Raw genomic sequence first — 13,923 nt, 5'->3', positions numbered from 1 at the left:
AGTTAATCCTAGTGTATCTGATCAAATAAAATATAGATCAACCCCCCCCCCCCCTCTCCGCAGATCTACACGCACTGTTAAAAGACCTGATAGATATGGGTATTGATTAATAATGTTTTATGTTATTGCACATTTATTGATGCTATTTAAATTAATATGCTATTTCTTGTTTGACGGGAAGATGTGACGTAATGTGATTACTCAAATGATGAGTAGCGCAACAACTCTTAATTGTTGCGGCGCAATGCATCTCATCTATTCGTCTGGCTCCCCAGTCGATATACAGTATTGTAAACTTGTAGACGTTTGTTTATGATCGCTGTTTTGTTGTATTGTTCAAGTTGTGCCGCTGTTCTCAATAAACGGAGTTCAGTTGTATACGAGTTTCTATTCTGAGCAGATAGCAATTAAGAAACGAAGCAGCAGGGTCTTACTTCGGAAAAAAGCAAAGCTAACCAAAAGTCTCAAGTAACCCGCATTCACGTGCTACAATATGAAAGTATTTAGGAATGGGTCACTGTTTAACTTGAAATACTTTAAAATTTTAAATTAATTTAAGTTAGTTAAAATTCATCAGTGAGAATTAATCTATGTTATTTTTGAATGAAGACGTCAAACTATTCCGAACTACATCGAAGCATCCGTTGAAAATAATGTGCCATGTGTAATCCTTTAGCATAAGTTATAAAATATAAAATGATTCATTCATAAATGCATAGCGGTAAATTGTCGTGGTTTGAGTAATGTAACTAGTCATTCATGCTGTGCTTTATCTAGTTATGATCAACTCAGAGAGAGAAAAATACAAGCTAAGAATCGGGCACTTTTACTAGTTATGTAGGATATTTACGTGCTTTCAGTTTTAATGCGGCGAAGAATGAGTAAATCTTTGTATCAGAATTTGACCAGTTTGCAAATAGAAGTATGCTAGCTTTTACATTTATTGCGAAAGTGCCCTACAACAATTTTATTTTTAACTTTATTTTAGAATCGAGCTAAAATTACCAGATAAAACATTTCAGGCCAAGATCCTTGCTGCATTTGCTACCAGGTGAACGTTTAAAAATAATATATTTTAACAGCAACACTCCCGACTTTTATAGGCTTTATGACTGTAAATACCTTGCGATCTATAAGATCACAAACAAAGTGAGCAAACAGCCAAAAGTAGAAGTAGTAGTCCGGCAGATGAGGGGCCTTTTTGGGCCCAACCTTGTTTTCAGACATAAAGTTTTTTTTATGTGTGATTATTTATCTGCCCACCATTTCTGCATGGGTGTGGAGTTTGCAGCCCTGAGCAATTATTTTTAAGGCTTGATATTTGTATTAGTGTTTTTCATCAAATCTGTGCATCATAATGGCGCACAACCTGAAACCTAGCTTGTTACAATACTATGTTCAGGTTGTGCGCCATCTTGGTGCACAATCTACGGAAGCACCAAATTCACTAGGAAATAAAAATCAATAACTTTTAGGTATTTTTTGAACCCAGCTTTGGGTCGCGATCTACATATATGGAAATACTGTTGAAACATACGCGTAAAATAAAGAGTTCTATTCCAAAATACCCGCTTTTGTTGCAATTAACAATACAATCCTGCTAATGCAGTCGGCAGTGGTTCAAGTGGATATACACCCGGTGGAGAACAGTCAATTATTTGCTAGCAAGGATTGTTATGCAGCGGGATGATCACGACGATGCAGTGAAAGATAATGATATCCCGAGAACAAGAATGAGAAAATTGCTACATTTTATAGTATATCCATGGGAAAGAATGTAGTTCATTCTTATGTTCCATGCCAATGCTTTTCAAACTACCAAAGACTTTCAACACTTTTGCTTCTTCTCTTCTATAAAAATACATTGTTATTATATATTCTCATTTCCATCTGTTTGTTCGTGCTCCCAGATAACCGACCAGTGGTCTCCAAGGAGGCCGTTGTCCCCTTTCAGGAAACCCTGTCATAAACTACCGTGCTTCTCTTGCCTGTTGTCATGCTGTCCCTCGAATCAGCTACAACAAAAATTCACGAAAGCGGGTTTTAGAATTTATAATTTCATTATTGTTCTCGACAATGAATAATATATATATACAGTGAATTAATTTTGGTTGTTGGGGATGTTTTAAAAAAAGGTTAAATGGAAAAATGATTTGACGAAATGTCAAGGTTTAAGAGTAGTGGAGAAGTGGAAAAAATACTCCCATGTGTTCTTCATTAGATAACCACGCCACAGAACTTCTCCGATAAATATACGCAGCAGTTGCGAGGGGCAGAAATGCCAAGATTGGATTTCATCGCATTGCAAACCAATATTAGCGATTCTCCGATATATTCGCGCATTCCCATCTGAACAGCGTGAAAAAGATTATACCTATCTACACACTTGAAAAACTATGTCAGATAGCGTCATATTAAATCAGTAAAGGAATAGTGCAATGGGAAAAGACATATAAGGCGTAACTTTCAGTAATATGCATCAAACTTATTGTGGATTATATATTTAAAAACATTTCGTCACGCCAACCGCAGTCCGAAACTTTTTGTCACTGGCTGAGCTTGGATACCAATTGGCACTCATGTAAACTGTTAAGAGGCACGCGATTGAGCAGATAATATGAGTACGAGTAGTATGAGTCATTTGAGTAGGTACTGCTGTTTTTATTGCAGATGATACTGATTTTTTTGTATTAAAGATTTACTGGCATCACCGATTTAAGGATGTCAAGTGATGGATATAAATAACCATTTGAAAACCAACACGCAGTATTACAAAACTTACTTCCAACACGCGGTTTGAATGAATGAAGGCTGAAACTAGAATCCTTTAAAACAGCATACAAATTCTATGGAATGAAATCATACACAAAAGCTCTTCAAGAAACCTATAGCTCAATAAACAAGTGGAATTTGATGCTTGTTCGCAAAAATGTGCGCGTTACTACGTACAACCGAAGCACGCAGGTAAATGTGTGTGAGGTACTAGTGATCAAAATGTTTGACTCAACTATGTTGGCATAACAGGTGCACATCTCGGTTTCGCTTACGCATACCTTCTATCTCCACAAGGATATATTGATTTGGCAAAAGTCAATGCTGCACCTGGAAGGTTCCGGTTCTTCCAAAAGAAAACACGTTACACATCGTTAGATACCAGTGGGTGGTTTTATATGGTCTTGTTCGGAGTAAAAGACGAGTTAGAATATTCCAATCCATTTCAACTAATAAAATATTTCCCAAGTCCCTAAGCTTTAAGCAGGAAAAGGAAATGCCCGCAGCAACACAAATGTAGTTTGACGAGCGCAAAAGAATCTTGGCTTATATGAGTGAAATAAACTACCATTTATTCTACTAAAATTGAATTTCTGACATTGTAAGGAGATGCAATGTTACTATGTATTAAAAACTAACCCATGTAGCTATGAAATAATTGTTTTGAATGAAAAGGTGCTCCCGAAGTATTCGTACCAAGATGGCGCACAACCTGAACATTGCATGTGTACCAGGTTAGGATTCAGGTTGTGCGTCATCTTGGTACAAATACTTAAAATCCATTAAAAAAAAAAATTGCTCAACATTATATACTCCACACCCACCTGGGTATCATTTTTTATGTCATCTACATTATATCTAAACAATAAAAAAACTTTATGTCCCAAAACAATGTTAAAGCCCGATTCTGCCGGACTAGGCAATCACGAGGATTTTCATGTTTTTCGTAATTTGAATTCGTTGCTCCCTTACGACAATTGATTATATATTAAAGTATTTTAAAGCAACATATTAAGTACATTATTATATTTTAAAATTATGATGATTATACAATGTGACTTTCAGCGGTAGTTCAATAATTAACATTCTAATTACCAACAAATAATATTATTTGGAATAAGAAATAGATTAATTAGTTGGTAAAGAAAGCAAACTATTTGGAATGCCTCCAATTTAATAAATTAAAATCTTTGGCGTAAAATAATATAAATGTCGATAATTTTTATAAATATACTCAAATGATGGAATGATTCTCGAGATTTGAAATCTACCACTTATGTAGTCTCAGTTATCAATATAACTTACCTATAACTTAACTACGTCATATGCGGCTTGGATGAGTGATTTCTTAGTGTTGGAGGTCGACATCCATCCAAGTTGAAATGGTTTGGTATAGTTGTTTCAATTATATATCGAAGAATTTTTCAAGTTCACAACAAGTGCTTTCAATTTTTTTGTGTAACAGATAAATGTTGACAGACTAGAAAAATTTTGATAGGATGATCTCGTTCCCTATTTTACCGCTGAAATACTTGTATTAGCGCTTTTCATTCAAATAATATTGGTATGTGTCACCGCGCAAAAAAAGCATAAAAAACCCTGAACACTTTGGTCAGTCACGTTCAAAGGTCAGAAATATATTACGTTTTAGTTCAGGGCCGCCATGCCACTGAGTGATGAATAATATTAATCAGTTGGTTTCGGTGTCTAGGATTGAATGTTTTATATATATATATATATACAAGTGTAAATATGTAAAAATAAAGGTAGCGTCAAAAGTGATATGTCTCATGAAAAAACTATAATTAGATGAAACTACAGAAACCCTGAATCAGATTGCTGTGAAGCAAGTTTGAAACGCTTCAGGCTAATATAATGGAACAACTTTTACTTATAAGAATAGGCAGCCATTTACGTTATCTCTCGCACAGTCAAAACGCTTTTGGTATCAGTAAGAGGAAAAAAGACTTTCCCATATAGGGCATTGCTAATGGGAAATTTTATTTAATTGATGGTATTCATGGTGCCCTTCTCATATCTATGCGCGCGTGTGGTACGAGAAATGTGACAAAGTTCACTTGCGTTACATTGTTCTTCAGTAAGTTTCATATATTCAATATATAGCGCTCAGTGTTTAAACTGTTATCAGTCGTTACGTTACTTTAGTCTGATTTGAGTTCGATACGCAGTCCATATCATTCAATTACAAAACGTGTGAGTTGCGTTTAAAAGTAACGTTTTATTTTATTAATATTGCCAACAGTATAGGAATTGTCTGATTGCGAGATTTCTTAAGTCTTTCGACTTGTCGCCTGAGACGCATGTTAAGGATGAAAAAGCGTAGGTGGTATATATATATATGACTCGAATTCATTTTTTAGTATACATAGTTAGTAGCAACCACCTTACAGTAATGATAAAAGACAATAAATGGACTGTAGGCTAGGTATAGGTGTACGCAAGGGTCAGATAGCACAATAACATGGTCATACTAGTTTGCAGCAAAATCAAAGTAATAGTGATATATGGTAATGAATTGAATTAGATATCATTCAGATGATGTAGCAATGTGAATATTGCATTGCTTATTTAAAGGCTAAATTTAAAAACTATGTTTTGGATTAATTTTGTAGCATGGATTAATTTTGTAGTGGGGTAACAAAACTCTAGAAATTTGTAGTAACTTAACATCTGATATTGAGAAGTACGCGGAAATTGTATCAGGTTCCTTTTTGTGTAACCGCGGCCGTCGTGACAAAGCCATGCGGTTTATTCAAGTGGTTTCTTTAAAGTCTAATGCGTATTAAGCAAATAGGTAATTATATATCCCTGGAGGTCTGTTAGCTTCCTTTATGTCGTAGTACGAGGAAACCAGACTCAAGTCACGTTCGAAAACAGATAACAGAGTGTAATTACTATAAGCACAATATGATAGGTTGTTATTTGCAATTCTTCTGTTCAACGATTTTCTAAATTGTTTTTACTTTTTTAGATCAAAGTATATAGAAATTTTGAGTAAAAAAAAGATATTTCATATAAATGATGGCATTTTGCTTATTGAGGAATAGCTTTTGATATCACTGAAATTTCTCCATTAACATAAAATCGAATTATGGATAGACAATGTCCTTTATAAAAAACTAAAATAACTCATTCTTCCCTATTTATCTATTTCAAATTTAAAATGTCATACATGATGAAATTGCATTGTTGGAACGCGGGTCTTGCGTTTGTATAATATGTATTTTATAAATTACTTTATTAATGTTTTTGCATTCAAGGTTTACGTACTAATCATTAAACCCATTTTCAAAAATAATATATTAATATATATATTCTCATTCATCCAATAACCGTCAAGAGCAGTTGATAAACAGAATGAATTTGCCAGCAACGATGTCAATATTGTGTTTCTTGGTTTTTTCTTCGCAAACGGTAAGAAGAATTTTTCCCACGAGAAAGTGGCATATTTACTTCTCCATTGCTTAGAAATGAGAATTCCTCGTTAATTGCCATTTTAATAATGATATTATGTCAACTCTGTTATAAATACCGGAGAAATCATAAATCGGGCTAACAAATCGAGTCCAACTCACGTTTAAGTAGTTTATAATGTGTGCATAAGTATATATATAACCAAAGAATAATAGTAATGATACCGCAATTACAAAGCAAAATTTCTCGCCAACAACACAAAAGCTCTCCCCAGTTGGGAAAAGTGAACCCGGGAATCGGGATATAGTGTGGCAAAGTCGAAGCTTTGATTTCTCTTTATGCTTTGGCAATGTGAATGATTTGAGTTCAATAGAATAAGAATAAAATGAGTAATGGGTTAAACCAGGCCAAACTGTACCATCCAAAATTAAACCAACACAAATTTATTGTTTCGTTTCAGAGGTATGGTCAGTATAATTCGGTTACGTCACGATTGACGTCTAGTAAATTCTCATGACAACGGCATTCCTCCTTATTTTATTATCCTTGACTAAATGCGGGAATCGTTACATCTTGATTAAGTACGAATCGTGCATTGACTAATTTAGATGCAGAACATGATTTATTTCCCTGTATGATTAAAACTGCAATGTACATGCAAGATGACTAAAATCATTGTAGAATATGAAGAAATCAAAATAATACAATAGAAACGTCTTTTATTGTCATTTGGACTATATTTGTAACAGTATATAGCTGAAAATTCGATACTATTATTATTTTATTTTTATTATTATATTTTAAAGCAGAAAAATAACATACTCATTTGATTATTTTCAAAGGTGACGAGTCAGGTAATGGTTGAAACAAAAAATGAAACATTGGAGGCAAATTCAACTGGTGAGTACTTAAAATTTTCTCACTTACTGATTTCTCTAAATGTCCGAATAAAAAAACACTTTATCATGTGATGCATCACGTAATAAATTTTTAACATAAAATCACCCGAAAATTTTATTCAATGCGAATTCAAACTCCTTAATTTTTGCCCTTAGGCTTTAGAAGTGCATACATCGCTTTAGTCACGTCATGTGGCTAAAAATTAGGTTCAAAACTTTATATTGTGTCAAATAAATTGCTCGAATTTGAAAAAAAAAATGTTAAAAAGAGCAGTAGTTAGTTTAACGGACTTGCGGGTCAGGATCTTGAATTTAAATTGGAAAATAATGATTTCAATTAAATCCCCATAAATCACCATCTTCATGGATGTAACAGTCAACGAAGAGTAGAGAAATTAAATTAATTTGTTTATTTCCCTACTTTCCGGGCCTTATTCTACTACCATCTTTTCGTAGAGTCATTCGTGTCACCTTTACCCGGCTGCCCACGCGCCTTTAGGAACCCGAAATTGTGTTCTTGGGTTAAATTAACTTGTGATTATTATAGGAATAAGCTATAACCTTATGAATACAGATTGATCGTTTACGTAATTTTCCAAAACCATTTTTCGTTATATTTGATTGCCACGATAAAAATAACCTCAACTCAGACAATATCGTAATTTATTTGTTTACCATGTCGACTTGAGGTTGGACGTAATAACCTTAGGCAACCGCGAATACGATCAACGCCTTTTGTAAACGACTTAAGTTAATATGTTGCCAAAGTTTAATTTTATAATATTGATGAGCCTCTAATTTCGTACCCACAGTTTCTAGAATATTCACTGAATCCTTGTAATAATATTATTGTTATGACCGTACTCAAATATCTCAATATATATATATATATATCATATTTGTACAGAATAATTAGCAATTGCTTTAGGCGTAGGATGTACGCAATCTTTTACCAATAAATATCCCTGTTTTGACAAATATGATCTTTTACTCTATGCGATTGAAAAACCTGACAGATTAGTTTGTTTTGACAGAAGATCACGACGATTATGATGACTACGGATGTGCCAACGATGAATTTGATTGTGGAAATGCTGAATGTATTCTACAGTCTCAAGTTTGCGATAAAATAGCTGATTGTGGTGATGGAGCGGATGAAGCTAATTGCACTGGTATATATATCAACTAAATATAATTATTAGTTGAGGTTTCTATGCCGCTGAAATATTTTGAAATAGTTTTATGGATATATTTTCGCCTAGTTGTGACCGAAATTTTTTTCACCTTCTAAAGTGGTCAGGTACAAAGCAATTCACAAGCAACTAGGCTTCGTGATAGTTACAGTGGTGCCTTGTTTAAAATAAATTGGAAATCATTCGGGATTTTTGCGCCAAACTGCATGGTTAACGCTACGTCAACGCTTTACGTACGTTTTGGGATGGTTGCATGGTCGCAACCGATTGTATTTGTTTTTGGCCATTAAAACAAAAATCCATCTATATCTAGCTCATGGATGACAGAAAATAGACATAACCTCCCACTACATATTCAGACAATATTTAGTTTCCGCTTTCGTCCGGAATTTATCGCGACAATAAACATTGTTTGATCCACTGTTAACCCGTAAAAATGGGACGGTAGACCGACTAATCCCACCCACGCTGAAATTCAAAATCTAATAATATCTTTGTTTCAATATTTCTATACTTTGTATTCCTATACAAAAAATAGAACGATTTTTTAGATAGGCTATGAATGGCCACTGACGGATCGCGCTCCCAGATGTGGGTAATCAATCCATCTGACGAGTTTAGGCTCCGCTCTGTTGACTGGTTCGTTGAACGGGAATTTAAATTAGAGAAGATGTTCATAGTAATCAAGAATCTCTATAAATCCCAAAAATTTTTTACGAATAGTATTTTAGCCTACGATAGGACAAATATATTGGTGGTCACAATGTGTCGGACTCACCAGTGGTATTTCAAATAAATTTGGACAACGATCAGTTATTCCATTTCTAAATTTATCTTGCATATTTACAGGAGGTATTATCGAATGTAACAATGACCAGGTAGATTGTGGAGACGGATTTTGTATTTACAAACACCAGCTATGCGATGGGAATATTCATTGTTTCAACGGCACAGATGAGAAAAACTGTGACTCGTCATCACCAGGTATGACATTTTCAACAATTGAAGTCAACTTATGTTGTCATGAAAAATAGCACGCGCTGTTATGGCCTAGTTGAATTCGATTTATCATTCAAATTTATAATTTTTTAATTCCAAGTTTTCGGATTAGGTTGTGCCAATAATTTACGCAACAGTAAATTTTCAATTTAGTCTATCATTTTAATAGTGTACGAATAGCAAATTATTGATAGGAGGAATAAATGTTAATAATTATTCACACATTCGTCAAAACATCGGATAAGCGAACTTCATATTTCTACAGTGAACACGACGACAATTCCTGTCACAACCACAACTGAGGAATTATCCACGATACCGGATGAAGATTACGAGCTAGACTGCAGCGACGACGAATTTGCATGTTTAGACTTATGTATAAACATCGAACTGGTTTGTGATGGAAAATCCGATTGTTTGGAAGGGGAAGACGAGTTTAATTGTTCACAAGATGTTACAAGTGAGTATTTTTGCAATTGCGAGTGGAAAACAGAGGCTTGAAATAACAGTTTTAAAACCTGGCCAGTCTGCAAGTAATACTATCCTCACATCTTCCCCGGAATGTTTTTGTAGTTGCATCAATGACCACTTGTCTGATGATCTTACGCAAATCTACTCTTCATAAAATATTTCGAATGTAGGTGACCAACAGATTTGGGGCCCCATCGGAAATAATGTATCGTTGAATGGAGTGTAACGACTTAGGCCGTTATAACATCTATATATTTTAATATACATATTCTTTCACCACTATGTAGATTAAAAATCCGATATTAGACTCTCCGAAGACCTCAAGCCAGGCTGATCACAAATCAATCGCGTTTAATTTTTTTCAAAACATATAAAGTAGACTTTTGTTTTTTCATGTTCAGCTACTGTAAAAACTGAATCATCCACCTCTCGACAAATCGACACATCCAAAGCGCCTTTGACGTCATCAATACCACCCAAAATTGAAACCACTAGGTCACCAGACTCCCAAGCTTCTCCATCCCCATCACCTAATAATGGTGAGTAATCAAATCGTTTGTAAATCTATGAAAATACTCTAAAATAAAAGTAAACTATCATGTAACGAATTATGTAAAATTGGTGTGAAAGTTTAATATATTTTTCTCGGGGCGGTCATTAAACGGTTAAATTGAATCAATTGATTTTCCCTCTGTCTCGTGATCTAATCATAATTAGCTATATAACACTTATGAAAATAGCCTTCACATCAAGAAATATTTTGCAGTATAGGGAATTTTCATCATATACAACTTTTAAAAACTAAATGCCCAAGGCAATCAAATGACAATTATCTAATCCGGGTTTCTTTCTAAAATATATATTGAACAATGCATATAGAGCACAACTTATACTATATAATCCAAATATAGTTAGGATTTCCTCAAAAACAAAGGGATACATGACGAACAAATTTTAGGAAGCGAACTTTTACTGACCTATGGTGACATAATGGGAACGTCATGAGGTCACTATTTCGGTATTCGTGCCTGCGTACCGTAGGTTGGTATTACGAAGTTAGTCATATCAGCCCATGACAGTTGGATGTGAAAATATTCTAAGTGGTCATGACGACAAATTACATTTTGCCGTTGCTCATTTGATTTATGTGGAATTTTTAAAGACGACGGTATCATACATCATTAGTTGAGCGTATTCCTAGAGGTCACCAGTATATTATCTGAGATTTAAATCTTTGTTTTTAAATTGTAGTGTTCTCGACGACCCTGGTCAACAAAATATTGACTCGCGCCACACAATCGTCAACTAGCGATTATACATCATCATCATCACAAGGTTGTTTTTATGAAGAAAAATGGTATCCTGCTGGTAAGTCAAGCAAACTAATTTCATAATTAAAACTTTTGGAATTAAAGAAATTTCGTGAAAGAAATAGTACATCATATTGCGTTGTTCAAGTTTGTATATGCTTATATTTAATACGATAACGAATGGGGCATATGAAGTTTAGTGTTCAAGGTGCAATATTGTCTCAGTATACGAGGGCTTTCTGGTCTGAAAAAAAATTTCGGCTTTATGCTGTGTTAGTAATAAATAAGACATTGCTTACTCATTAGACACTAGTTTGATTGAACGAACCGCCTGTAAAGTAAGACGCGTGGTAATATTGTATCACCTGGTGGATTTACGCTTGAGTAATTTTTCTTGACGTAATAAGCAGACGGTGATTCTGATTCATGGTTACATACAAGATTGATTTGAGAAAGTATGTTATGTAGAACAAGGCATTTTTAGGCTTCATGACTCAACAGTTTATCTTGATTTTTTCAGGAAGTGACATTGTACCTGGAAAATGTGATGGAGTATTATGCACAACTACAAATAAAGTTGTTGTTTGGTCGGATCCCACTTGTGCGGCTTGCTCCGCAAGAATAAGTTTTTTATTAATAGGTAAGTGTACTAGATTTAAATTGACTTTGAGGAGAACGCTACTTGAAATGGTGAATTAGCAAATAACTTATCCTCCACGTTTACACAGCGCAAATGGAGTTACATTTGGAATGGTATTCGATAATCTATACTGTATCCAGGTCTTTTTAATACCGCAATTTTTTTATATATATATATATATTTTTTTTTTTTTCAGTAATACTGACTCTATCCTGCATCATTCTAAATTGGAGATGAAGAAGTAAAATGCAAATTGGCTTCTGGAAAAAGCTTAGCCGCAATGTTACATGGCGCAATCGTAACGTAAAGCTGGAGATGAGCAGTAGTAAGCCACAGCCAGTTGAATGGAAATTGACCTTCTGCTTACTGAAGTTTGAACTGATAAAATACGAGAATTGAAAAAAAAAACAGTTCTCATTACTCACTTGCACTTATACTTTTTTTTTTGTTAATTCGTGCACTAAATTTTATTATTACAAATATGCACTTAAAACAATTACAAATATTCCCGCGATATATATAATGCCACAGATGTGTGCAATATTGCAAAAATGTTATAATCTTTTTTGCATGTTTCATCATAATTTCAAATATCATAAACATATTTGTGGCGCAACAAAAATATTTGTATATTCCAAGTTTTATCAACGCACTATTTATTTCAAATATATATTTGCAATAATATACAATCAACTACCTTTCCTGACAATCATTTTGTTTTCATATAGTACAACTGCTGGATCAGATTGTACATTTTGGCAAATTATCTTACCATGAGCCATAACGTCAAGGGCGTTTTTGCACTTGTGTCTGTATATATTAGTTTGTGCCATTTACATTTTGTATATATAATTTTGCTTTGCTGGTTTCATTGCGCTCTATCTCAAAAAGTAAGCTACGGTGCTTTTTATAATAAAACAATATATAAGAAATAAATTATGTATTGTGCCGTTGTAGGATAAGAAAATAGTTGCTGCCTAGAAGTTTCTATAACGGAAGTAGATGGGATGTTCAAAGAAGTTGGCTTGATGACAGGCGTAGAGTACAAACGATTGAAATTCGAAGTAAAAGTGTGTTAAAACTACGAATAAGTCTGCCACAAAGGGCGACACCAAAACATCACCAGCGAACATAAGATTTCAACTGCGTCTAACCAAAAGTTATTATGGGTTAGACTGGGTATGAATTTGTGGAGCATGAACACTTACATAATGCATTGTAATACTGCAGGAAAAAGAAGTAGGTAAGGAAAAAGTGTTGGACCATTATTGTTACATATAGAGTCTATGGGCGAGAAATTCAATGATTTATTCAGCGAGTAGTTTTGAAAAATTAGCTATATTGATAAAGTCATACTCTGAGAAAGATGTAAACTGTTGATGAGCATTTACCTAGACCAGATTTCTCAAACTGGGCCTTCGATCCCTATATTGGACCACGGAGCGTTTCTCTGGGCGGCACAAGCAAACCCACGGTGATGAATTTGTTCTATCACTTTCACTTTATTATTCAACGTAACCCATAAAATAACTTATGGAAACGAGTTGAAAACACAGCTATTTTTTTTATGAAATACCAAGGGACCACAAGTGTTGAAAGCAGTGGTAGAATGCGCGAACCCGTTCTCGGAATTACGTGTAATCAGCAAAACCGTTCTTATGTTTTTTACAAGAAGTTATACAAACGCAGTATATAGCGTTATATTTGGCATTTCGAAATGTATGTACCAGATTTATGTAAAGCAGGTCATGTTAATGCAGCTCAATAGTGACATACATATTTCTTCTGAAATGAGGAAAACTGTTGTTAGTCAGTTTGATAAAAAAAAAAAAAAAAAAAAATAGGAGTCACAAACCTATGGACTAAAATTTATTATTATGCTTGCAATATCTACCATGAAATTTGTCGCTCCCGAAGTATGTGCACCAAGATGCCGCACAACCTGAACCCTAACCTGGTACACATACTATGTCCAGGATGTGCGCGATCCTGGTGCACATACTTCTGGAGCTCCTAAAATTTGAATGATGTCTTGTGGTTTTTATTACAAAAGGCACTGCACTGAATCATAAATCAAACATTCATTGTACATTACGTAAGAAGAAGATTACAAGAATATGACTCGATAACTTTTATCTGGGTCAAGAATGGCGAAACATGTGCCCAACAGCCTGGCCCTGGGACACACGAGCACCACAATTCCT

At 34.4% G+C, this 13,923-nt stretch overlaps 1 protein-coding gene across 3 annotated transcripts; it reads left to right on the top strand.

Moving 5' to 3' along the window:
* Positions 1 to 5,727: 5,727 nt before the first annotated feature.
* Positions 5,728 to 12,655, top strand: LOC120339109 (uncharacterized). 3 transcript variants are annotated; one of them, XM_039407177.2, is made up of 9 exons: positions 5,728 to 6,207; positions 7,050 to 7,107; positions 8,144 to 8,278; positions 9,149 to 9,283; positions 9,564 to 9,758; positions 10,171 to 10,308; positions 11,021 to 11,137; positions 11,600 to 11,719; positions 11,916 to 12,655. In XM_039407177.2, exons 1-9 carry the CDS (start codon positions 6,151 to 6,153, stop codon positions 11,954 to 11,956), a joined length of 996 nt encoding a protein of 331 aa, XP_039263111.2. In that variant the 5' UTR covers positions 5,728 to 6,150; the 3' UTR covers positions 11,957 to 12,655. The 3 variants fall into 3 exon arrangements, with proteins under 3 accessions (XP_039263111.2, XP_039263110.2, XP_039263112.2); XM_039407176.2 differs by having other exon boundaries at positions 5,746 to 6,207; positions 8,141 to 8,278; XM_039407178.2 differs by lacking the exon at positions 10,171 to 10,308 and having other exon boundaries at positions 5,750 to 6,207; positions 8,141 to 8,278.
* Positions 12,656 to 13,923: the final 1,268 nt, after the last annotated feature.

This window comes from Styela clava, chromosome 9 (assembly GCF_964204865.1).
Source record: "Styela clava chromosome 9, kaStyClav1.hap1.2, whole genome shotgun sequence".
NCBI classification, from domain to species: domain Eukaryota; kingdom Metazoa; phylum Chordata; class Ascidiacea; order Stolidobranchia; family Styelidae; genus Styela; species Styela clava.
This window is presented reverse-complemented; position numbering and strand designations above follow the sequence as displayed.